At 44.3% G+C, this 27308-nt stretch overlaps 1 protein-coding gene across 2 annotated transcripts in view; it reads right to left on the bottom strand.

Annotated features, from left to right (window-relative positions):
• The window catches only part of LOC138521827 (G-protein-signaling modulator 1-like), a 165164-nt gene that overhangs the window by 7534 nt on the left and 130322 nt on the right, over positions 1 to 27308 (bottom strand). For both annotated transcript variants that reach the window (XM_069634947.1, XM_069634946.1), the window contains exons 3-4: positions 26441 to 26806; positions 25669 to 25831 (exon numbers count right to left, since the gene is read on the bottom strand). In XM_069634947.1, coding sequence (XP_069491048.1) covers positions 25669 to 25831; positions 26441 to 26806 — 529 coding nt within the window. The remainder of the gene's footprint in view (positions 1 to 25668; positions 25832 to 26440; positions 26807 to 27308) is intronic.

Below are 27308 nucleotides of genomic sequence, written 5' to 3'. Positions count from 1 at the left end.
GTCACATTCACAGCATCACTAAGGGAGTACTGCACTACATTGTTCCAGTTCCACAATATTACCAAAGGGCCACTGCACTACACTGTATCAAATCCACAGCATACTACCGCAATACTGCACTACTGAGTGACGCATCCGCAGCATCACCACAAGAATACTGCACTACATGCCAAATGCACTGCATGATCGCAGGAATGCTGCACTAGAGTAGCAACATCCAAGGCATTACCGAAGCAATGATGCACGCACGGCATAGAGCCGCATCTGCAGCATTTCCACGAATGCTGTAGGGAGCCATGACGGGAGCAAAGGGGCTTTGCTGTATGGGAGTTGCCGCGCGGCATGTATCTTTTCTAATGCGCCTTTCTTTCGGTGGGTTTTATTGACAACAAAATGGACTTGCCTTATGGCGCCCTCGTGTGGTAGTTGTTTATTAATGCAGGGAACGGCATTAATAAACAACTACCACACGGGGGCGCCATAATACGAGTCCATTTATTTTTCTCTAGTAACGCTGACACACATTTCCTGCAGCGACATTTGGGGGAGACCATGGCAAAGGAACTCGTCATCGAACCCAGAACCTATGGGCCAAATCCTTTTAACCGAATCAGCAGAACGGCAAGTCACGCAATGCAGAGTGAGGCTGGGCGTGACGTGTAAACACGTCAAGACACTTTTGCTCGTTCTGTACCCCCTGGGTGTGAAGCGTCCTCCCACCATATGAACAACCACTGCCCGTCCAGATGTGCCCCTGTACCCGCAGGACTTGGTAAAACATGTTGGATATATCATCCTATTTAGGCCTTAACAAGCAAAAGTAAACCTCTGTGGACTGCTCCCACTTATTGCTATGTACACAATGGGGGCAGGGCTTTTGTAGTCCAAGCAACAAAGCTGTGGAACCGATCCCATAACATCTTCCCAAATCATTGACCATCTGGTATGTGGACACTAAATATGGCCCTCTCTATATCATGGCTAGGTCTTTAGGTATGCCCCTACCCACGCCCTCCCCGACTTACCACACTATACGCTGCACTCTAGAAATACACACAGCAGACGGCAAAGCCTTGGCATAGTGTCACTTGCTGCAGGATTTTGAAAGATTGCCGGAAGTCTTTGTTCTGAAAAGGATTTCACTGAATTCTTGATTAGTGAGTTGTTCCTAAGTCTCACAAAAACATTACCTTTCATCCCCTCTCAACCAATAGGTACTTTTCCACTAGAGGCATACTTTTTTTGCTTGAAACCACATACATTTTCCATCCCTCTTATTTTAGGGGTTTGCAACCTCTGGCCCACCGGATGCTTGGACTAAAACTCATAATTCCTATGCAGCCTAGCCAATGGTGATGAGTCAGGGCCAACAGATCTGAAGAGCCGCCAGTCGCAGAATGCTATCTTGTAGAAACTTCAACGCCCAGGAAATTATGCTCACCTCAAGTTACAATATTCTATTAATATTTTGATATTAATCATCAGAGCGTGCAGACATTTGGCCTCTTTACGAGTTCGGCATTATGGACAAAAAGTGTGCTAAAGCAGTGGTAATGGAGTTACCACTGCATTAGCGCTGCACTACTGCACCGCTGAATTACGGGATTGGAGGTAGAATGTTGGAGGAAATTCCTCCAGCCAAAACAACTGCCTTATCAATTGATTTACCGCCAGTGGTAATTCCACAGAAATCCCCATGGCGTCCTATGGACTCCAATAAATGGGGGATAACACCACCTACCACCACTTGTAAACTGGCGGTAATTCCACCGGACCAAACGGTGGTAACAGTAAATCCGTTTGGTGGTACCTCAGCGGATTAACCGATGAGATAACACCAAACTTGTAATGAGGCCCATTGTTTCGATTTAACGCTGGGAACAGGTCTGACATCATTTTGACTTGGCAGTGCTGCGGGAGCACTGGAAGGATGCTTTGAAAGGTACAAATGTGTGCAAAGAAAACACTCTGGGTAAGTCTCTCGTAACCAGGACTAATGTCTGGCAGAGGGACTCCCAGGACCCCCCTTGTTAATGTGGAAAGAAAACACAGCAGAATAATTCTTCGATATGAAATGAAAAGAATCCAGCTGTGGCTTGGGACGGTGCTGAACGCGAGCAGTGAAGGCAACTCATGGGTGCATGCCTAAGGACAGATGCCTCACTCTTTCAGCATTGCAGTACATTGTGACATTACAATCGATGTGTATGTCCTCGAACACTAAACACCCGCAGCATTCGCCTGCATAATTAACGTTACTCCGTTATAAGAATACATGAACGTGCAATTGAGCTTTTCAACTATTTGTAAATACATTTCCATACATAGAAATGGCAATTCTGGTAAATGTTTGAATGCAGCAATCATTGTTTTCTTCTTCCTGTTCGTACTGTCAATCATTTAGTTGTTTACATACCTCTCCATGTTAAATATAGGCTGCAATGGGAAGGGATTAAGGATTATAGGCTATGAGGATGCAATGCCAATGTAACCAGATCAGCACCCTACCCGTGTCAACCAAGGGTAAGAAACCCTCGATATAGAGAGCTGGGGGAGAAGGGATGGTTTCAGAGGCTGCCCTGACCTTAAAGTGGACGGTGGTAAGAACTGCTCGCTAGAGTTCCTCTTATTTTTGCAGATCTGCAGTTATGCAAGAGTGTCAGTCTGACCTGCACAAGAGAACTGAAGCGGCACGGAAACCTAAAGAACCTGCAGAAACCCTCCAGCGCTACCAAGCGACCCACACACCATGGAGAGACAGCAAATAGTTCTCAGAGAACGAGAGAGAGCTGCAGAAGCAAGCCGCCCGCGACAGACGTAGCAATTACAGAGGCAGTGTAGTCCCACCAGGAAACACCAGAGGGAGACCACACCCATATAACCATATGCTAAACCAAAAGGGACAATTAAAAATGATTTACTGATGCCCGAAAGGAGACGTACTCTTAGAACATGAACTGTTACTATTCACTTGGTACACCGCCATTATGCGGCGTCCACCAGTGGAACCCGTGGGCGGGACTTGAGCACCTTTTCAAATCTTCCCCATGTACATACACTTCCCAGGGTGGGGAGATTAGCCAAAATTGGATAAGGAAAGAGAACCAATCCAGGAAGGGAGGGATATTTAAAGGAGGAACAGGAAATAGGATTGGTTGGAGGAGTCCAGGGAGAGGTGAGGGAAGGTGAAAGTGGCTAGAGTAAGAAGAATTAAAAAGAACTTGAGTGAGTCAGTGAGCCTATGTTTGGAAGGAGCTAGTGCATTCCTTCATTCCCAAGCACTTTAGAATTAGCCAAGACCTCTTTTAACTGTTTCTAGGCATTACAAGAGACCAGGGGGGAGAAGGGGCACTAAAAAGAAGGCAGTTATTATTTGAATATAAGGTGTAAATAACTATTAGCTGAATACATTTGTAAATGTTAAATTGTATTTCGTTTTAAAATCTGAACGCATGACAGAAGAAGGCTCTCTGCCAAAAGGAATGTGGCCTGCGCTAAAAATAGATCGCAGAGCTCATGCGGTGTTGCGTCACTGAGTAGCTCTGGCAGAGCACACAAAGTGGCTCATGAGCTGTTGGCTGCCTGTCAAAAAGCCCATGCAGTCTAAAGCTCGATGAACACAATGCAGAATTATGGAAAACAAGGTTTAAGGGGAATTACTGGACCAGATTTATCAGTCAAATGAATGAAATATGGATAGCATGACTGGAAAATGTTTTTATATATAAATGTTCATAATGTAGCAAAATAATGAAAAACAGAAGCTACAGTGTATTCTTGCATAGGCTAGCAGTATGTCCTAGCCATAGCCTTTCAGGAGTGTGTCTAACTGGGAACGCTTACCTGCCTCATTCTTCTCATCTACCGGCACTGCGAGTCACTGGGGACTCTTGCTGAGTTTACACGCACGCTCGCCTTCAGGAGGAGGCGGAGCACGCTAGCGCACACGTGACACATCACGTGGCAGGAACTGTATTTAACTCGCCTGCAGGCACCCTTGAGGCGTTAAGCCCGGTGGAGTCAAGCCCACTGGCTGTTGTGTGGCTGTTAGGTGGATGGTAGTGATTTACCTATACCGTCTCAGGTACTGTCAATTCACGCTACCACCGTTAAGTCAGTTAATCAGCTAAGAGACTTTGCTTGCTTGAAACAATTTCACCTTTTAACGCTTTCAAATAACTGAGTGTGTTGTTTTGTATCATTCTCAAAGGGAAAAGCTCTACCTATTCTTAATAATCTTTTGCGACCCATTCCATGTTCTCCTTGAAAACAGGTATGCCATCAGAGATTACTAGAGATCCCATGGTTATTCCTCCATGTTCAATGCAAAATCCATCGGATCGTGATCGTCTCCCACAAACTCCTATGAATCAGAATACCTCTAAATTACAGGATAAGTCTAAAAGTCGTACTCGTACTTCTAAGAAAAATATCATTTTAACACCAATTATTAGAACCCCTATTCAACATGATATTCATAAATTTTATGAGAAAACACCAAGTAGTAGAGCGATGACTGATCCGATCGATTTGGCATCTTTTGCGAGTACAACAAATGATTTGCCTTTGCCCAAGGATCCTCAAAGTGTTCTGAGTCCACCAAAACTCCCTACTTCTAATAGCGAGCTTCATATTCCCTCTTTGAGCATCACTATTTCAGATCAAACTTTATTGACTGTACCCCATTCTCCCATCAAAATCACTAAACCTGTTCAAACATTTGCTACAGTTTTGGAAGAATCCACTCATGAGATTGAAGAGTTAAAAGATAGCAGTAAATCAGCACGAGATATGCCTATTATGAATATCTCGGTGGCCTCAGTACTTATTGAAGATGTGGGTCAAGTTAGCTTAAATAAGTCTACATCATCTCCCCGTCCTATTCCCGCTGAGTGTAGGGACTTAGAAAGTTCAAGAGCCTCAATTATGACTGACTATGAACAACCATGCTCCATGGATTCAACAAGACAGGATGAGGAGGTGTCCTTTTTACAACCCACTCCTCGTCGTTGTCCTACCATCGATAAGAAAAAACAAGCTTTTGCATCCTCAGCCAATCCTGTCCTATTAGAAATCTCCTTGGGGGCCATTAATACCACCATATCTAGTCTATTTAAGCTCTTCGAATCTTTAGACCAGAAAATAGCCACCCAAACTACTAAATTAGATCTTATAAGTGACTCGATGAGCGACAACTCGCCCAAAAGCGTTAAAAGCCTCTCCTTAGAAAATCTGGAGCAAAGAGTAACTTTCCTTGAATCTCATTGGTCACCTCTTCAGAGCTTGAATGAACAATCTGATGCATCTATCATGCAATGTCTCTCGAATCTAGAAGTGTTAAACAAAGTCCCTCTGCCCATCTATCCAGTGTTACCAGCATGTTCCAAGATCATTCGGCCGATTGAATGTGTAGAAGATGCCCTGGCCTCAAAAAATAATGAGTCCTGGATCAGTGTTGACTCTCCTGTGAAAAGTGCTGACCAATTTGCTGCTAATTGCAATTCGCATGGTTGTTCCAAACAAAATCTACAAAAAACTGGTCGCACATCTGTAAATAATGGAAAAACAAAATCTGTGTCAACTAAGGCTACACAAAGAAATAATAAAGTTTCGGGTGGTATAAAAAGACAATACCAATCGAATCCCCCTTCGGGTGCTGCAAAGACTTCTGCCTGCACCCCTGTTGCTTCTACAGATATATGCGATGAAATTACAAATAATGATATGGCCGTTATGACCAACGAGCCACCTTTAAATAAAGTTTTGCCGTGCAATTCTCCACCTCCCCAAATTGCTCCTGAGAAGGCTCCTAATTCCTCATCTAATTATGACCCTTTGAATGAGCTGGTACATTTGTTAACAGTCAAATCTGATAATGTGCGAACAAGACAACCCTCTCCTGCTGTACAAACGACATTGACTGCACATTGTGGTGTAATCTCTTCAGGTGCTGTCAAGTTACCTCCTTCTGTCATTTCTACACCAGGCGTTAATGATCGATTAAGCTCACTAAAAGCAGCAGTAGACTCTTATTTACTGAATAGAATTTCGGAGGTATTGCCCAAAGCATCAAATGTTATTAACCAGCCTTCTCATACACATAACACCCAACACAACACTGAAAATGAAACTCCATTTCTTAAAACCCGAACAGATTCCTGCACGAATCCCGAACCATTTCTTTGTAATAGCCGTCGCAATCAAGATCTCCCAAAACAAAACATCAGGAAGAATTCGGAATCTCGTAATGGTGGCACCAAACCTCATACAAATGATGCCAGTGCCGCACTGTCAAAGAAATTCAATTTGTTTCACACTCTAATTTTGAAGTGTCGAGATGGGCCGTTCCCAAAGTATGACTTATGCCGTGCTAGTGCCCTTAATATCTTTGGGGACATAGAAGGACTGGATGCTATATCTTCCACTGATTTGGATCAAATTGAATTTCTTTGTGACAAGAATCTCTCCATTGTTAGACTATGGATAAAGTCTGGAATTGTTCGCAACACCTTATGGAATGCTAGAATGGATTTATTCAATCTTGGTTTTCTATTAGCACAAGATCCAGCACGTCATCAATCTAAGAAGGTTGATGTCAATGAATCTATTGTAGGTACCACTTCTGAACCCTTGTATGCCTGCAATTTTTGTACCAAAGAATCATTTCCTGATTCCTTGTTTCCTGCTAACTCTCGTTCATAACCACGAACAAGCATTCCCCCGATTGAAATTTCACTTGCTAGTTGGAATACGCGAGGCTCCTCTCGCCTGCAATGCACATTAAATAATCAGTTGAATACATATGATATAGTAGCCTTACAAGAAACGTGGCTAGTAAATCCTCCCATATGGGATGATCATGATCTTATACTTCTTCCAGCAGAACAAGGTGGTAAAGGGAGACCTACTGCTGGCCTGATAGTTGCTGTGAAAGCAAGCAAGGGTTTTAAAATCTCTCCCTGGCAAGCACCAAACAAATTCATGCAATTGGTTAAGATTTCCTTTAACTCGCAGATGTACGCTCTCATTAACCTCTATCGTAATCCGGTGGGCATCATCGATGATAGCTTTTATGCTGCTCTCTCGCTTCTCTTTGAACTTATTTCTGCTCAAGGCAATATTTCTGGAATTTTAGTAATGGGTGATTTGAACCTTTCTTGCATTGAGTCGAATATAAGGATTAAGAATCGTGAGGGAACGAGGTGGATGTCCTTCATGGAAGATCTTGACTTAAAAATGGCAAATGGTGCGATCACAGGCGACATCCCTCCAATGAACACCTGGGAGAGAGGCATTTCAAAATCCACAATTGATTATATCTTCATGTCTAACAGCATCTTTATGAATACTAGCAAATTTGTTGTTGTAAAACAGACAGCTAGCGATCACCATCTCCTAGCGCTATTTTGGTCGGTCAAAATTGAAAATTACTTAAAAACTGCACTTTGTTATAAACAGACTCTATCAGTCAATAATGGCAGAAATCGTTTCAAGTGATCCATTGATAAACCTCTAGCACTGATGATGCCATTCTAAGCAGTCAGAGGTTACACAAGGCTGATTCTTACATAGATGTTTTAAGCTCTTTTGCGAATCTATATCCTGTCCATAATAAACCCTTTAAGAGACATGTTCATGGGTTTGATCTAACTCTCTGTGAGAGAAAGAAAGCTTATAGAAGAGAGATTAGAAATCTTCGGAAATTACCCATGAATGTCCAGATCAAAGCCGTCAATATTGCTAGTTCAAGATATCGAAATTGGGTTTGGTCAAGAAAAGCTGCATTATATCAATTAGATAGTGAACATTTTCTAGCAGCTTGTTGTAATAAAAACTCTGCCTTCGTCTGGGAACTGCTGAATAAATGTAACACAGCACCCCAAGTTCACTTGCAACTTAATGGAGTATCTGATTCCTTGTGGGTTACTCATTTCTCAACACTATATGACGATTCTAAGATGAGCTATTACAATTATAACAGCAGCTCTGCAAAATGTTGGGACTTGCATTGTACACAATACATCATTCAAAATTTTATTAAAACATCATCCTCGTCAAGAGCGGCAGGCCTTGACGGGCTCACGAATTGGATGTTCAAACAGCATATAAAAGAATGGGCGTTAATCTTGAACAATGCTTTTCACCACATTTTGCAAACTAAAATTATTCCAGAATCATGGCGTTCATCTGTGATTATTCCAATCTACAAAAAAGGTGACCGTATGGATGCCAAAAGCTATCGTCCAATAGCATTATTGGACGCTCCAGGAAAAATATTCTCTAGGTTGGTGCTCAGAGACTTTAATGTCTGGTCAACAACGGCAAGTCAACGTGATCCAGCACAAACTGGTTTTGTCGCTGGTTTGGGCACTGGCGTCAATTTAATTACTTTAAATGCCATAAGACAACAAGCACAGAATAAGAGACAACCCAGATATTTTGCATTTGTGGATCTTCATTCCGCCTTTGATTCGGTATCAAGACCAAAACTCATAGATAAATTAATCAAGGCGGGGTGTCCTTCCACTCTTGTTGACATTATTTTTGCTCTCCACTCAAAAACTAAGGTCTACATAAGATTAAATGCAGAGGGCCTCTTATCTTCCCCAATTCTCACGTTTAGAGGGCTAAAACAGGGGTGTATTCTAGCGTCAGCCTTGTTTAATTTTTTTATTAATGATGTACGCTGGATCTTTGACAAAATAATAACTGATGCGCCTAAACTGAATGGTGTGAAAATTAGTGCTTTGTGGTACGCGGATGATCTTGTCTTAGTATCAAAAACACCTAGTGGCTTACGCAATCTTCTGTCAGCACTTTGTTACTACTTTAAAGAAAATGAATTGGTAGTAAATACCGGTAAAACACAGATTGTCACGTTTGTCCCTAAAGGTTTACGCAAGCACTTGCTAGAATGGCAAATTGAGGGTATCCCCATAAAGATGGTTCCAAATTATGTTTATTTGGGCCTTATTTTTGATGGTTGTCCTACATTAGATTCGCATCTGAAAAAAATCAAACAGAAGCTAACTATGGCGATCTGTCAAACACGGCTGATTGTTTCCAAATTTGGTAAATTTTCAATCAAGGCTGCCATTACATATTGGAATCAGAATGTTGTAGCAACTATCCTTTATGGTCTTGAAACGCAAATCATTCCCACAGGCTTCCACAATTTATTAGAAGTCAAGTTCTGGCGTGCCATTTTACATCTACCACAATGTATTCCTGGTGTGTTGTTGCGCTATGAATTAGGCTTAATTTCATTAATGGCCTTACATACTTGGCGACTATGTGCCTTATTTCGTAAATGCTTGCTATCTACACGTGATAACTCTACATTATCTTCCATTTCTAGTTATTTACTTAACTCATCAGAAGTATTTCCAAAAAACTGGTCCACAAATATTTTAACACTTATGGTGAATGCTGATATATCACTTGACCTTCTCGTGTTTCACCCGGAGCAAGCAAAGAAAAAAGTGTATATGATGGACTGGATTGACACTAGAGCTCAATGCTTAGCTTACAAAGATTTTGACTCTGCAATATTTGGACCTAAACGATACAGAGATACTGCTTCCTATTTACGTTTGGCTCCATCTGCTGCTATTAGAACTGCTACCCTACGGTTGCGATTCAACATCTGGCCCACTCGTGAGGTTAAAACAAGAAGGAAGTAAATTCCCTCAGACCTCAATTGGTGTAGGTTTTGTAAAAATGCAGCGATTGTCGAAACTCTGCAATATATAATATTGGACTGTCCAGCCCTCACGAGCTTGAGAAGTTCTCATTTTGTTAATCATTTTGCGTACTTTGCACAAATTGACCGAGAAATAGATGGGCCGCCTTGGCAGCAACTGAATGCATGAGCATAAGAATTGCCACCATTAATTTTTTAAAGGCCTTGAACATGGAATGAAAATTGCGTCACACTGTTTATCTTCATAATGTTAAATTTGTCTAATCATTTTATCCTATCATGAAAATATTTTGTCAACTCATGAATTTATCTGAATGTTTTTTCTATCGTGAATATGAATTACCTTTTCTTGTTTTATGTTTATGAAATTTTTACTATGTATAAATTGAAAAAGTTTATGTAATTTCAACTATATTCAATAAAAATAAAAAAAAAGTATGTCCTAAACGGAAACCCAGCCATGAAGGAAGGAAGACTGCAGCACCCCTTGTAGGGAAGAAGGACCATTTTGGATGGAGCCATGCCCATATCCAGAAATGCCACTACAGCAAGTTAAGAGTATATAAGCTCCTGCCTGGCTCCAGTCTGCAGGAGAATGGGACGTTTGAGGGACAACGTTCAGGCAGCAGAGTTCTTTACTCCTATCCTCATCTCTGTAAAGAATGCATTTATTATCCTTGCAAGATAGACTCTTGGCCTTAATTCCCTAGAGGGGTGAACTTTAATCTGGTGTCAGAGTGATTAGGGGTACCCATACAATTAAGGGGTACCCCTGTAATTAAGGCCTACCTTACAGTGGTGACCCCGACGTGATCTTAGTTTTTTGCCCCCGTACTTTGCGAAGCCCTAGGCTAGTCACCAGAAAAAGAGCCACAACCATCTATAGTGATCGGTCCCCTAAATTGAAAAACGTATGCATCCTGAGCTACTTTATTAGGAGCCATTTTAAAAGAAATCCTCTCTGCTCACTTAAGCGGGGCATGGCTCCAGAAAGACAGGCCAGCTTCGTAATGGAGGAAAACTCAAGTGAAGCACACGCATGTGAGTATACCCTTGCAAGTGATAACAACATGGGAACATGTATGTATGATATTATGGTGATGTGAATGATGTACGAGGTCAGTGGAATAGGACATTTTGGTGATGTATTATAGAAAAGGGTTTTTGGTGATGTGTCAAGGAATAGATTGGATAGGATTTCAGGGGATCTGTTAAGGAGTAGAGTGGATAGGAGCTGGGTTATGTATTGAAATAGTCACGTATTTATGTTTTTCTACTTTCATAATGAAAAGGGAGCCCCGGCGTATAAAGACTGGGAGGTAAGGGATCCTCAGCCATAACAGGTTGAGAAGGTAGTACCAAGGATTATTCTTTTATGACAATAAAAGCAATGGGATCCTCAGCATATTAACAAAGCTGGGAAGGTGGTATTACAAAGGATATGAGGAAAAACAGTAGTGGCTCAGTATATGGAATGGGCCTGCATTTTACTAAATCATTTTTTTGTATATTTTCTCTTGCTGTATTTTGTGGTAAAAATGGAAGGAAGGTGGGGGGAGAGTGTGTGTGTGTGTGTGTGTGTGTGTAATCAAAGTGGAAAAAGTATAAGGGAATGGGGGAAAAGTGGGTTGATCAGTATTTTTATGTAATAAGCTGAAGAATGAGCAGCATAGCAGTAGGGTCTAAGTGAAGCATTAGGGACGTGCACAACATTATGGAGGAATAAACCTCAAAAGAACACATGCATAGGGTTCTGCCACTATATTGTGACAGAATAAATAAACAATGGATAGTAGAAACAAAGGAGGGGGATGTCCTGCTCCTGGCCAGAGCTGGGCTCCCATAACAGAAACATGCTAGAAAAAATGTCCATCTTTTGCTGCAAAATATAAAGGGAACACATTCCAAAAAAGAAAAGAGTGACAGCAGGGGGAAAGGACAGAAGAGACACAACAAATTGTGAATGCCACAATTGCGGCATTATGGGGCGAACGAGGACAGTGAAAATGGAGTGGGGGGGGACAGTACCCCCAGCCCACAGTGGCAGTATAAAGGAGCACCATGGGGAAGAGGAGCAAAAGCAGGAGGCTTTGTGGGGATAGGGCCCTGGGGAGGATGATTGGGAACATCACAGTGCTAGAAGGGAATGCAGGAACAGGCCTGGGATGGGATTTAATTATGGGCCATCACCTCCAGGGCAGGGATTCCAAGCGCCTCAAGGAATGGGACAACATCAATTTGGGCGAAGGGGTCAAAATCAGTTCCCTTATGGGGCTGACGGGCAGGGGCAACATGGGCAACAACCACAGCAGGGTGAGGGGAAACAGTTTAATAGGATGACAGGGGGAACAGGCGCCTCATTCCAAGGAGTCACAATGGCAGGGGGCGGCCCTTTTTCATTCTGCGGGACAAATACATATTCTGATTAGGACAGCCCACAGAGAGCACTCGCGTGTCCAATCCTACTGACAACCGCACACCCTGAAGAGGAGTACTTGGTGGAGGTGGAAACAGCAAACAAGCCATTTATATTTATGGTCGAATCAGGTGCAAGTAAATCATGCATTATGGAGGGGAACTTTCCATGATCAGGTAAAACACTTGACACATAGGGATTCTCTGGTGTTATTTCTATGGTTCCCTAAACTGAGGAGCTGGATATAAAAGTGGAAGGGAAGGTAGTACGAGCCCCCTTGTTATATTCAGAGAGTTACCCTGTGAACTTGCTGGGTAGGGATCTGCTCAGTGAACTAAATATAACTATGTCCTTCACAGATCAAGGTAGTGTGTTCCACTCCAGGGATGTGTGTAGCTCGAGCAATGGTAGTAATCAATACAATAGCAAGGGAGTCAGTAGTCCGTGGGGTTCCTGTGGTCCCAGATATATGTTTGCAGGTATCAAGGCATTAGTAAAAGCAGTGACTCAAATTGCGACAAGATGTTGGCGAGTGCCCAAAGATTTTATTTTCTGACCCATGGTGCCACCCCAGATGGTGGCAGGGACAATATTGTCATTAGATTTGCAGGACTAGTAGTGCCAGACAAAAGAGTAGTCCTGAGTGGAACAGACCAAGATGGGTGTGAGTTGTGCACAGTGCTATGTGTAGACCCGACACTACAATTTAAGTTAATGACTGATGAGCAGTTATTTGAGGACAGTAAGCAAAATGGGAAGATTATTTTGGAAATCTGCATCCCCTGTGATATCATGGTGCAGAATAGGAAGGTTCAGTGCCCTTTGATGGCAGTGGTGACCCTGTCTTTATTTTTTGAGGAGGACATGCAATATGTGCCAGAACAATTATGGACTGTTAATCCACATGATGTTGGGTTACTGAGAGATGTGACCCCAGTACAGATTACATTGAAGTCAGGTGCTTAGCACAATCATCCAGTATGTGACTGATCGGCTGGTATGTAGTGGAAATTAATATTAGTGCAAGAGGGATTCTGTTGCATTTTTGCAATTGCTGGCTCACAAAGGGTACAAGGCAGATAAAAAGAAGCTACAATACTGCCAACAGGAGGTACTATATTTGGGACAGCTCATTTTTGCAAACTGGAAAAAATATTACCAGATAGGGCAGCAGCAGTACGCACCCTCCATAGGCCCAGTACTGTCAAAGAAATGCAACAGTATTTGTGCTTATGTAATTATTGTAGGGCATGGATCCTAGACTATGCAGCCTACTAAAGGCCACTGTTACAAAGTCTCAGGGAAGGACAGAGGACTTAAAAGTACATTAGAATGAACTGGCAGAATGAATAGACAATTTGAGTACTTCAAAGAAGCTATTTGCACAGCCCCACTGTGATGAACAGCTCATGCATTGACGGAACGAGACATACTATATGTTGATGTGTCATCAATAATTGACCAGGAGACGGGACGGAGGAACACAGGGGCGGTAGTGGTGCACAGTAAAAGGGTGGGAGAAATAGTGACCATCCATGTAGAAAGCGAGACCACGGTTCCATACACAGCATTGCCCATATTACAACTGGACCAATATTACCTGGGGAACTGATCAGCCCTAGGTTTCAAGGTCCTTATGAGGTGGTGTTCTGTACTCTTCTCGCCTTCCGTGTGAAGGAGTTAAAATATTGGGTGCATCTCTCGGATGTCCGAAGAGCACCTGAGATAAGGCATAGCTGTCATGATTCCTGCCCCTCATGTCCCCAGCCCTACAAGATGTCAGGCTGGAGCCAGGCCACGATCACCTACATGGCCCTCAAGGGCCTCTCCATCCCTCCAAAGACCCACTTGGAGTCAGACTTGGCGCTTGTGGCACCAGACTCACTCACTCCCATAGGATAACATTGGGAATTGGACTTGTAGTGCATTGATGGGGACAAGATGGATACCCCACATATTTCGGTTCCCAGAACTGCATGTGCGGTCTAGTCTTTTGGGTGTGGTTCAACCCAGAGACACCTGGGACATCCAGAGACTATTTAAGCCACACCCAGGCTGAGAAACATGCTTTGCGTTTTCTGCACCTGCAGCATAACACTCACCGTGTTCAGATCGGTCTCCAGTAGGCCTGCATCATCTTCTGCGCTCAGCTCCTGCAAGAACAAGAACACTGTTAGGAACAGCCTTACCTTGCGGCGCTTCTGCCCATCATTCATCGCTCCTTATGTTCTGCGGGCATCTTCGGCGGTGTCATTCCCATCCCGGCACGCCGCTTCCTAAGGGAAAAGAACAGAAAAAAAGGCATTAGTAAGCATTCTGCAAATCTTCACTTATTTTTAAATACTGTACGAGCTTCAAACGCTTACCTGAATCCTAGCCGCTCTGGGGGAACTCTGTCTCCGGAACTTCTCATCCATTTGCAAGAGGGAAAAGACACTCCAGGTTAGCATGGAAACATCTAGAGGCACTGCATACCGTGCTTACCCACCGCATTTGTTCTCAAACCGGCATCCATGCTGAAAAACATTGCAGCACCTAAAAGACACAGAAAAATAATTAATTTCAATGCAAATACGAAAGGGGTGCATCGCACATCACGCTCTCACTCACCTTCAGCGCTACTCATCTCAGCAGCACGCCGCCATCCCCGGACGCCGGCCATCATCTAAGGAAGGAAAGGAACGAAGTTAGAGAACTTTCAAAAGACTCATTATACTTACCTGTCGGACTCTTGCCAGTGAAGTAACTAGGCAGCAACGAGCCCGCATCAGTCAACGCGCCCCTGTGCTGAAAGCAGGACGGAGAGCACACTATCCAAGAAAACAAGGTGAGCTGTGGATCAACGGGAAAGGTTGGACCCCGGGGAAGAAGGGGTTCAAGCACACAGAGACAATAGGGAGTTAAGCTCTACCAATCCTGTGTTTCAGGCCCAGTCTCCAGTCGAATAGCCTCCAGGGAAGTGTTCGAGGTCGTAAGAGGTCAGAACAGGCTGAGTGACATCCCTGTGGATACCAGGTGAGTGGTACAATAGCTCAGTAAGGAGATAGCAAAAGAATAGGCATTTTTGAGCATCTATGCCAGGGTGGTGTGTAGTGGCACACATCTGATTTTTTTTACAATTTTTATTGTTCTTTTATTTTGTGTTTTTTTCATTTTTTTTCTTTATTCTTTTCAATTTTTGAAAGTCCAGACCCGGTCTGCCCTGGTGGGAAAAGGGTCTCTCTCTCTCTCTCCCTCTTTTTCCCTCTCCCTCTCTCTCCTGCTCTCTTTCTTTCTCTCTCTCTCTCTTTCTCTCCCTCTTTCTCTCACTCTCTCTTTTTCTTTCTCTTTCTTTCTCTCTTTCTTGAAAGCCTTTTTTCTCCTCTCCAGGAATAAAGGAATAACCAAGGATATCTGACCAAAGTATTCAAACCTCTCTGTTATGTAGGGATAACGATACATGTCATTTGTTCCAGGAATTAAATATCATGCTTTTTAAGTATTATATTGTTTTGGATGACACTGGTCATGGTTGTTGGAGTGGATGAAGGTATGTCTGTTATATGGGGTGGCCATATAAAGGGGGCGGGGGAATGGACAGTTGGAAAATAATGCTAATAGGATTGTGTCTATAAAGAAGAATGACAAAATATGTCACTTTTTGCCGGCCACCCCTACAGGTTTTCTTAGAATAAGGAAACGGGAAGTATGAATGATGTATGATTCATATAAGGGGTTGGGCTTTGACGCCACTTCTGACATCCAGCATTTAGAAACATTGAATAGCTGGTACTTCGATATGCGCACTGCACATAGGAATATAATCAATGAAAGCTGTTACATGTGTGCACTTATCCCGCCCGCATCAGGGGCTCCTAAGGTTTTAGTTCCACATCCAGTCCCAATTACAGAGGCATAATGCCTGGTACATCTTGCACTATGAATGTTAATGTAAAAGAATATTTGTACCGCTTACTATCACCACCAGAGTGGCCCCTGGCGCTCTGGCGGCTCTGAAAAAGGGAGGGGTGGGGGTGAGTTAGAGGGAATAAGCTGGAAAAGTGCAAGAGAGCAGTGATGTGCTGTTGGCGGCCTTGGCCTGGAAGTCCGTTGGCTGGGCTTGGGGTATTTTATGGTCAGTAGCCGCCGTGTGCTGCTGTGTGGGTCTATGTGTGGTTTGTTTTGTTGTTGCAGTGTAGTGAAGTTTGTGCGGATTGTTGTGTTGTAGGCTTGTGGTTGTGTTTGGTTAGAGTTTGAGAGGTGTATGCAGAGGGGCGAAATTGTTAGTGGGTTGGTTGATTGCCCTGAAGGCTAAAGGACACATTGCAGGCTCACAGCGTGCAGTTGAGGAGCACTGATCCAGTCCCAGCATTATGCAATAGGCAACACGAAATACCACCAGTGTCTACAAGTACCATATTTTTCCTGGGGAGGTTACTCAAATGGCAACGACAAATGGCAGGGCAGCTCAGTGACATGCTCGGGAGATGGACTGATCGAGTACAGCAGAGAAGCAACGCAAATATGGTCCCAATACATCACAAGGCTGACATGGATTGCAACAATGGTGAAGCCATTGCGAATACATAGAGACATAGACTATGAACTTTGTTTTATCAATGAAGGAACAGTTCATGTTGGCGCAAGCACACAGTGCAACCACACTCTTGTGATCCCTGATATGACAAAAGGTACAGCAGCAGTGATGGATTGCAACTGGGTTTGTGGCCAACAAGCCTACTTGCACCTCCCACCCTCATGGAGGGGCAAGCGTTCACTGGCCACCCTGCACTCAGTGCTACTAGTAATCCCAGAAGAACACCTGAAGGGAGAAGAAATGCCTGTCAAGGTGCCAACAGCCACTCCAGCACCTGAAGCAGAAAGGAACTTGCAGATCACACAAGAATTTGTATGCTGCCAGAATAAGGATGATTTCAACAGCAGGGAAGAAAGAAGAGATCAAACTATGTCTCAAAAAACCCTTCTGCACCGTGCAGAGCAATACCTGACGAGTATCGACTTTTTAGCTCAGCAGAGACTTTCTTTTAATCTTTTTTGGCTCCTGGGGTACAAGCAGCTGCTGACTTTTATACCCCCAGAGGATGCTGAGAATGGGTCATTATCCCACGTCATCGATGCGGTGCACAATCGAGGTGTTCAAATGAAGAAAGAACACGGATTGGCTATCGCTTGCCTTTGATTGGGTCCCGTTATGGCTGGAGGAAGCAGTAAAAATACTGGTTCCTGTTATCGTATCCTTCTTAATCCTCTTCAGCACGTGCCATTTTGGCCTCCAATGCTGTGTTAGTATAGTCCCTAATAGCGCAAAGATGATGGTATCAATTGGGGATCTAAAACACCTTGCCTTACAATAAACAGCAAAACTCAAACTAATATTTGTGGTGTTGTAAACATGTCGGGTGGGGATGAGTTTGCTACTGTAAAAGTAACAGAAAGGGGGAATGTTGGGAAGGGGCTAGTGCCTTTCTTCATTGCCAAGCGCTTTAGAATTAGGCAAGACTTCTTTTAACTGTTTCTAAACACTACAAGAGACAAGGGGGAGGAGGGGCACTAAAAAGAAGGCAGTTATTATTTAAATTCAAGGTGTAAATAACTATTAGCTGAATGCATTTGTAAATGTTAAATTCTATTTAGTTTTAAAATGTCAACGCACGACAGAAGCAGGCTCTCTGTCAAAAGGAATGTGGCTTGCACTAAAAATAGATTGCAGAGCTCATGCAATGTTGCGTCACTGAGTAGCTCTGGCAGAGCACACAAAGTGGCTCACCAGCTGTTGGCTGCCTGTCAAAAAGCCCATGCAGGATAAGGCTCGATGCACAAAATGCAGAATTATGGAATACAAGGTTTAAGGGGAATTACTGCACCAGATATAAATATCATTCGAATGAATTAAATATGGAGAGCATGACAGGAAAATGTTTTTATATATAAATGTTCATTCCGTGTATTCTTGCATAGGCTAGCAGTATGTTAAGTAGTATGTCCTAAACGGAAATCCCACCATGAAGGAAGACTGCAGCACCCCTTGTAGGGAAGGAGGACCGTTTTGGATGGAGCCATGCTCGCATCCAGAGATCCCACTAAAGCAGGTTAAGAGTATATAGGCTACTGCCTGGCTCCAGTCTGCAGGAGAATGGGATGGTTGAGGGACATCATTCAGGCAGCAGAGTTCCTTGCTCCTATCCTCATGCCTGTACAGAATAAATGTGTTATCCTTGTAAGATAGACTATTGGCCTTAATTCCCTAAAGGGGTGAACTTTACTCTGGTGTGAGCATGATTAGGGGTACCCGTATAATTAGGGGGTACCCCTGTAACTAGAGCCTACCTTACACCTGCACATAGGAAATCCCCAATAGTGTAAGACAGACATTAGACAATAGGTGTTACTGTTCGGTATAAGTAACCAGGAGTTATGAATGCCTGGTTTAGGGAGGAAATCCCATGGCATATAAGAGAGAGGAGGACGGCCCTAGGGCCCACAAAACTTATTATAAAAACCCTTGGACTGCTCTTGAGAATCTCACTGTTTTCTGAACCATCTGTGACAATAATATCCCATTGTAAAGTATAGGCAAGACAAACCAAGAGTCAATGGGAAAGTGACACAATGACACAGCACATCAGGATTAGCTGTTAGAGGTCTCTGTGACAGGGTCCAAGACTGGACCATGTCGGGGGACAAGGACACCTCCTGACCTGGCCTGGCGGTCAACCAGGGTGTGAGCTACAGCCAACCCTGTCCCAGAGATGAGGAGTTAAAACACCCCTCATGCCATGAATGTTAATGCTGGTACCACCCTCTGTCACATGATGCCACCCAGTACTGTTTCCAGACAGAGTTCTCTTTGTCTTTTTCAGGACAGCAAAGGCCACAATGCATGTGGGAGTTTGCACAAATTTGCCTTTTAAACCATTTCCCACATATATGAATGGTATTTGAAAACCAATAGTGAAAAATACTTCGTTTTTTTTAGTTTACCTCTTAATTGTCAACTGATGCTTGGAGAAGTACTGCTCTGTGGCATGTTAAGTTTGGGAAAAGCACATTTCAAAAACTTTGCTACTCGCTGTACCTCTTTTGGTAGATGGAAGAGAAAGATCCAAGAGGCAGATTGCTACAGATTGACCTGTATTTTTATCCATGGGTTGAGATTGTTTTTCGCTAATTTCCCTTAGGAGCCACAGGCTTTTGAAAGTGTTTTAGCCCCTTCCATTAAATCAGTTTACAGTGGCTCATACAAAATCACATGATTACTGGCTTCCCTTTTCTGTCCGCACTGCAGTGTGTATATCTTAAGTTGCATTGAGCCATATTGTATATGGCTGTACACATTGTTGATTTCCTGTAGGGTTTTGATTCCTAGAAGTATGTTGGAGACGAGGATGCTAGGACTAATTTCAACGATGTTATTGCTAATATTAGGGATTTCTGATTGTTTTGTTATACTATTTTAATAGATCTCTCTGCAAGAAAATAAATATACATAAATGCTAATTTAAGTATTTCTAGTGTAAATGTTTGTTGAAGTTATTGACCACTATCAATCAACAATGATCAGCCACATACACAGAAAAGTCCAGAAGGAAAAAAGAAGCAGTGCGGCCTAATGCTGCAACATTAGGCAAGACTGGCGGAGGAAAAGAAAACTGCAGAGAGAAGCCACGTCCATACACAGAAAACAAAAGATCCATGTAGGGCTACTGGGGATACAGTTGAGCTTGCTCAACAACTCATGAAGTCCAGAGACCGCCAGGGACAAAAGAGGTAACCCCTCCCCGGTATATGAACCAAAGGGGTACATGGATTAGGGCCCGGAACATGAACACAAAATATTGCTCGCCTGGGCTGCAATTGTTGTCCTGTAGTGGATCCACATGCAAAAGGTGGCTAGGCTTAGCCCATTAATTATGACTTTCTGCTTTTCTGGAACGTTGCGGATGCAGGAGGACAGGGCTAGATTGGCCAGGAAGAGAAGACCAATACCAGGAGAGAAGAGGGAATATAAGGAGGCAACATGAAGTAGGCAAAGTGGGCTATTCGGGTGAGGTCAGAAGAGGAGGTGAACAACTAATAAACCAGCAGGAGGGAGGACGAAGCAGTGAAGTGGGAGGCGAATACTGAAGAAGGTGAGGTATTGGTTAAGTAGTGAACGTGGTACTGCAGTGTGATAGTCTGTGGTAATACACGAGTGTAGTTAGGTGAATGAAGAGCAGGGAGAAGCGTAAGGAGTGATTGTGAAGAGTACGATACAGAGTGAAAGGAGAGTGACTGAGCAAAAGTAGTGTGTAAATTGGTGTTGTAGTGTGGGGGAGGGAGTTGTAGTGTAGAGTAGGGAGTAGTAGCGTGGAGAGATGTATAGTGAAGAGTAGGGAGCTGTAATGTGGAGGAGGGTCTTTCAGTGAGGGGAGGGAGTAGTAGAGGAGAGAGTAGTAGTAAGAGAGTAGTATCTCGGAGGGAGGTGTAACATGAAAGGGTGGAGGCTAGAACTAGAAGGAGCAACCGATATCGGAGGGATAGTACAGTAGAGAGAGGAGGGCTTGAGCGGGATAGACCTGAGAGCGTATCAAGCTGGGTGTCTTCGGTGCACAATCCCTATTCCTGTAGAACACTAATCACTGGATAGAATAGGGAAGTCTTAGGAAGTCCCCATGGGCTTCTAGAAAGAAAAGGCCTCTTGCCTTTAGGTTGTCCCTTGCAGTATAGGGTAGAGAGTAGACAGTAGGGGTTAGCATTCGCAATCTACTAACCTGGGGTTAGGGATACCTGGATTAGGGAGCAGGGGCTTTTGAAGACCAGAGAGAAAGAGATTTAGAGTGACAGCCATATGGCCCAGTGAAAAATCTATAAAAAACCCTGTAACGTCTCCGTGTCTTGGAGTGATTCCTGTGCCAAATGTGACACACCTTCAATGTGAAGATGGAAATTGATAAAGGACAGCCGTGGTTCATACTACTACTGTACATTTTTAAATGCAGAGGAGGGTCAATACTGGCCCTTTCATGTATTATGTGGTAAGGTAGCGATGAAAGGTCTTCAGCTCCCTTACCAAGACCCCATGTACATATGCCTTTCATGGTACTGAGGGGAAGTGACTTCTGTACAGTTAAATAAAAGTTTACCATACTCCTGGGCCATTTACATTTTTTTACCTCCACATGTATGGTAAAAATAGGCAGTCTTTCGAGTAAATTCAGCCAGAGAACTTTACCTCCAGTCTTAGAAAACTGCTGGAAGAAATACCTCCAAACCCAGAACCTGGTGGATGGTAATTCTGTAAGTATTTAGCAAATGTCTACGGAATTACTATTACAGGTAAAATCCCTTAAATCTTCGTATGCATGTGCGGTTAATGCATTTTGACTTCTTGGATCCATACCCGAATAAAGTCTCTGATGCATTTCAGTGGCGAAATAGAGACAAGTTCCTCAGTTCAACTTTTGAGCAATTGCGGATTCGGAGTCCCGGGTGCGGACCAAGGGTGGACTGGCCTGCAGGGAATTCTGGAAAGTTCCCATTGGGTCTTTATCCGACGTGCTTCTTTTGTGTGGGTACCCTCTTTCCCTCGCACCAAACCCATTTCCCTCCATCTCTCTTCATCCCCCACATCCCTTTGAAGTACGAATGTGTTATAGATCTTCTATTGTGTTATTCGTCAATGTTAACAAATGTTATATCTTTTTTAACTTAACTAAGTTTTAATGCCTACATGGAGACAAATGTGCTTTAAAATGTGCTTTTTGGTTAAATTTTCCAAAGCTTCTCGGGCAGAGAACCCTCAAGCTCTATTTAGTGGGGTTCTTACATGGTGTACTCTGAAGCCACTTTGAAAACCATTTTCATAGGCACATTTTGTTCCCAGTGCATCCCTGGTAAGTACTGGTGGCTGGACGTACCTGCAGCCCTTCTAGGCCACACCTACTGCGATGTGCACCTTTGCCACGCAGCATTTCAGCTCGTAACAGGACCCGCTGCAGCCTGGTGCTCACTCTTGCTGTGTTGTTCTTGCTGCTGTCACAGCTTCAGAGAGCACCAAAGTGAAAGAGAAATGAATACGTTGTGGGCGGACTTGCAGAGCCCCTGTGCGGTGGCAGAGACAGGAAGTGGGGAGGCTGCAGGCTCAGGACTTCCTCTCTGCTGCGCTATCTCTCTGTTAACACCTCAATGACCACAGCTGCATTAACACGAGAGGTTTTTTTTCTCAGAGAAACATTGACCAAAAGTATACTTAAGTCAAAAGCCACATTTTCTCAGCTAAAAAATATAATTCTTGCGCAATACCAAAACAGAGAAAGCAACTTAAAATATTGAACATGTAAGTCTGCGAGCCTGATGTAATAGGCTCATGAAAGCTGACATAACTTCTAAAAGAGAACCCCAAAACATCTGTTTTTTTATTGAATACTGATTACAGGGTAAATTAGTGGCAGAAGTAAATCAACAAATTAGTACAAATTTGGAATCGGGTGCAGATTAATCCAACTCCAGAAGAACACAGTTGAAAGGCCCCCCAAAACGAATGCCCCCTCAAAGTTAAGCAGTCTCCTGGTGCCCTTCTTCTGCCACCATTCTTGAGATGATAATTCAGCTGCCCCGCCTCTTGTGATGGTTGGGTTTGAGGGGGTTTCTCACCTTCCCCCAGGGGATTGTTGCGCCATTCCTGGTGTCATGCATAGGCTCTTCCTTGTGCTGGTGATAGCAAAGCATTGCTTAGTTTCTCTGCTTTTTGAACTTGTGGCTCAAGCGAGCCAGTGACGAGAAGGCCCCAGTGCCTAGAATTAGGCAGGATTTGAGATTGCCACCAAAGTGTTGTGCCTAATAAAAGCGCTTGGTTAGATCACACCGACATACCTTCCTCACACACATTCAGGTGGAAATTTTGGCGATCAGTTTTCGGATTTGGCGACTGTTCACTGTTTGTTGATCTCCTAAGTGACTGGTCAACTAACTAGATAGGTGCCGTGTTCTGTGCAGTGTTTTCCCATTTCGGTATTGTTCATTGACATGCAAGTGCTTGACACATGGGTAGCACTGTGCACGTTATGGCCATATGACGCGTGGTACCCACAGACTACAATTCTGACGAGAAGTTATTCCGACATTTTTGACGACACCCCAGTTTTCACAGCACTGCTGCGGCTCATTCGATGCTATGAGCAAGGGTTTCAGTGTCCCACAAGGCAAATGTCCTGGCCCTGGGGCTCTGCTGTTGAAACCAATATTTAACCCCATGAAGAAGTAGGTCTGTGTGACAGGGTCAGGTGCTTGATCCTACCCCAGAGGAGGGTCAAGGGATTTGAAAGGGTCCCATTCCCTGATCCCCTCAACAGGCCGGCCTTACGGCAGGCCTTACATCATTAGCCCCCTGCCACGCCAGCTCGGATCTGGCGTAGTGGTAGAAGGCGCGACAGGTGCCCTTTTGTTTTGCTTATTAAATGCACCTGCAGCAGTGGGGCGCATTTAATAACAATAGTCAGCACCCTATTCAGACCTCCCCACTGCCGACGTGGTAGCGAGGTGGTTTTCATTGGAATAAGGCGCTCATGCATTAGCCCCAATGTGCTTTGAAAGTAATTCCCAGTACCACTTTCAATCACCCAAGACATTCCTCCTCCATTCTGTCCCAATTTCCTTCTGTTTCCCTACAGAACTAACAGGAGCATCCGGCACTGCTAGCACAAAGAAGCCCTTTGGGCCGCCGAAGAAAACTGAAGACTCCCAGACAGACTCTCAAGATCCTGCCACATTTCCAAGCAACAAGCAGTACTCACTGCAGTCTGGAACAAATGAACCGCCGACCCGACATTCAGCGGAGACACTAACGTAGACTGCTTGAACTGCCACGCAACAGAGGGGGCAAGGCTAAGAGGCGTTTTTGTAGCATTTTCCTACAGAGACCTACCACCAGGGAAAAGACAACCTCAGATTGGGCTCCCAAAGCAGGTGGAGCACACAGCCAATGGGAAAGGATGAGGGCAAAAGGTGGGAAGACAATCAGTATGAAAGACCTGTGTAATCCGCAGAGTGCATAGGGGGTTGGGGAAAGGTCAGGAAGTGTGGAAGTGGAATAGAGACCAGGAGAAGGAGGGAAGGTGAAGCAGAGCACTGAAAAGTCTGTGGAGAAGTTGAATTGGAGTGCAGGTAGATATTGTGTGTGTGAGAGGGAGTGGCGCGTAGAAGAGGGATGGTAGCTGTGCTTGTGAACATGTATGTGAGGGTGAGCGGTAGCAGAGTTGGGGTGTAAGCGGAAGTAGAGGGATAGGGAGAAAGAGTGGATGGTGAAGTGAGGGAGAGAGGGAGAGAGGAGGAAGACATTGGGCCCCATTATGAGTTAGCTGGTCCGGATTTAACGGTGCCGGTAGAACCGTACCGGCACCGTTTTCCAGACCGGCTAACTACGAATTCTGTGGCCGTGTGGCGTGACTCCCGCCAGGCCTGACCTGGTGGGCGAAACGTCACCGGCCACAGACTGTCGCAGAAACACCTGCACCATTACTGCACGGTGCCGGTGTTTCCGCGGTCCCCATTCCTATGGAGTCCTATGGGACTCACGGGATTGGGGAGTAACGGAATGCCGGCACTGCAATTACCAGACCACTGGGGCTTTAATGTCCCGGTAATTCCAGCACTGATAAATCCCCACGAGTCCAGCGGCAGCCTTCCCATTTTACCGGCACGGCTACCGCCGGACTCGTAATGAGGCCCAATGAGTGGTAGAGAGACGGGAGGATGAAGGATTTGTGGAGTAGTAGGTATAAGCTAAGGGAAAGGAATAGATGGAGAAAGTTGTGAGAAGACCGGAGGGACAGTTGAGGAAGTAGGAGGGAGGAGATAGGCGAGGAGAAGGGGAGAGAGTAGGAGAGAAGATAGAGGGTGAAAGGATAGAAAAGAGGGGTAGAGAATAAGGAGACACAAGATCAGGGAACGGAGTGAGAGGAAGAGAGTGAACGGAGGAGTGTTTGGAGAATCACAGACACCATCCTGAATCATCTTTAAGACCAATATTGTGGGAACACCAGAGCAGGGTATCCCTAGAAAGCACCAGAGAGTGAGACAGATGAGGCTTTAGCCTTTGGGCCTTCCCATGGTAGAGAGGCTAGCTTAGTCAGTAGGGGTTGCCGATCACTAGGGTGCAACCTGATTTGGGGTGATAGGAAAGCCTGAGCTGGAGTGTAGAGAGCCCTCAGAGGCTGATGGACAAGCTAAAACAACCCTTTATTCGAATTGACTTACAGCCTTAAACCCCACAGTACAAGGTTAAGTAAATCTTAATTATGAAAACCCTTGAAACGTTTCTTGGAGTTATGAGTTTCCTGATGGCATCTGTGACTTCTGTTATCTAAGTCCTGAACCTGCTAAGACTCTTAGCAGATACAGCAAATAGGCATGCACGCTCAATTAGGGCAAACCTGTCATGCCTAATTTATCATTTGCTCTGTCACTCGGCCACACTCATGATTACTTTATATAAGGAGGCCAACTTTTGAGACACCCTTGCCATCATCACCCTATCACCACTTTACACTCCATACTAGTGATGCTTGTTCACCTGTCCGTCCCTCATTGGTTGGTGTTGAGGGGGCAGACTGCCAAGGGCGGTCGTCACCCCGCCTTTTCTTCCGGAAAGAACAGCGCTGGTCATTCATTCGCCGACTTTGAAAGTGACAGATCTGTGCGAAGAAGGTCTCAGCATCACTGTGGTCGAGGGACATCTGGAAGAAAGAGACAGAGGGTGTTATGAGAACAGTATACCACGCATAGTTAGAGGAGCCCGCTGGGCCATGGATACAGTAGGCAGCAAAGGGACATTGATCTTGGCGATGGAAACCTGTACTTGGAAGGTATGCCACAGAGTGAGACATGGGTTCATATCCAGAGGAATGGTAGGAGACAAGGAGAAGGAAAGGAGTTGGCTGCATGAATATGGAGGCATACTTGAGTGGATGGTGGAGTGCTGGAGCCGAAGAAGAAACAGGCAGGATGGGAATGTATGGGAGCAGTCAGTTGCAGGTGCTCCACTACTTACGAATAAGCAAAACCATGCATAAGTGACAAATGGCATTGGGAAATTAGAAGGTGGGTGTGATACCTGAATGGGCGAAGAGCCGGAGAACGTATATATAGCAGAATTGCTTCCATAGATGATGGACACACAGATAGATGGAAAAATAAAATAATTTCCTAGACAAGTGGGTCACCATTTGTGCAACATATATATACTTATTGACCAGAGAAAATACAATGGGGATAGTTGAGCAAACCAGGATGAGTGAGTACAACTGGACAAAAAAGCCAATGCATGCCTTGTTTGCAATGCTGACCTGCGAAGCATGACAGTTATCCTCTGCCATTCCGAGTGTGTAGCTGGACTCATCATCTCTCCCGATTATGTATGACCTCTCTTCTTCTTCTAGGTACATTGAACGTTGGTCAGGTTGGGTCTCCAACTCTCCCAGACATTCTGATTCTACCTCTTGTTCTGATGAACACATTGGTCCTTCCTCTGGACTTCTGCATGACCTTCCCTCATCTGTGGTGTGCTCAGTATCTGGAGAGGGCATGTGTTGTCTGGGAGTTAGCCCCCTGAGGATGCCTTGACACATCATCTCAGAGTGCACTGTTGTGTTGGTCTCCTGCATTCCAGCATCTTGTGGGAGGGTCACCTCGTTCACTGGGCCTTGGCATCCCTGCCAAAAAAGAATGCTGTTAAGCATCGAAGCCGAAGGCAGCTCATAATACAAGGGATTCATTATAAGAAGAGCACCTGAATGCCATGGTATGACCAGGGCTTGATGAGGGAATCACAGTAGTTTGTATATATGTATACTTTTGTAATCATGTCTAAAGTTGCACCCTGATGCCTCCGGGCCTGAAGGTGCGCGTTACAAATAAAACAAATACAAATACAAGTAAATCAAAATCATTTGGGCACCAGCCAAGGAACGAGACACAGATCATACAAATGCAATGGAAGACAATAGTTCCAAGAAGAATGTAGGGTAAAATATGCTGTAAATCTAATAGAGACTGTGGTGTAAACAAAACACAAACTACACAAGTACCAACGTAAGTACTTAGTCCAAAAGGATGTTGGTGAAGAGTATGCTAGACCAAATGGAGACCCTGGCAGGAACAAGACATGGATTATACATAGACTAACTGAAGACCATTATTCATTAAGACCTTTGT

The sequence above is a fragment of the Ambystoma mexicanum genome, chromosome 13 (assembly GCF_040938575.1).
Source record: "Ambystoma mexicanum isolate Mex_15411 chromosome 13, UKY_AmexF1_1, whole genome shotgun sequence".
In the NCBI taxonomy this organism is placed as follows: Eukaryota; Metazoa; Chordata; class Amphibia; order Caudata; family Ambystomatidae; genus Ambystoma; species Ambystoma mexicanum.
This window is presented reverse-complemented; position numbering and strand designations above follow the sequence as displayed.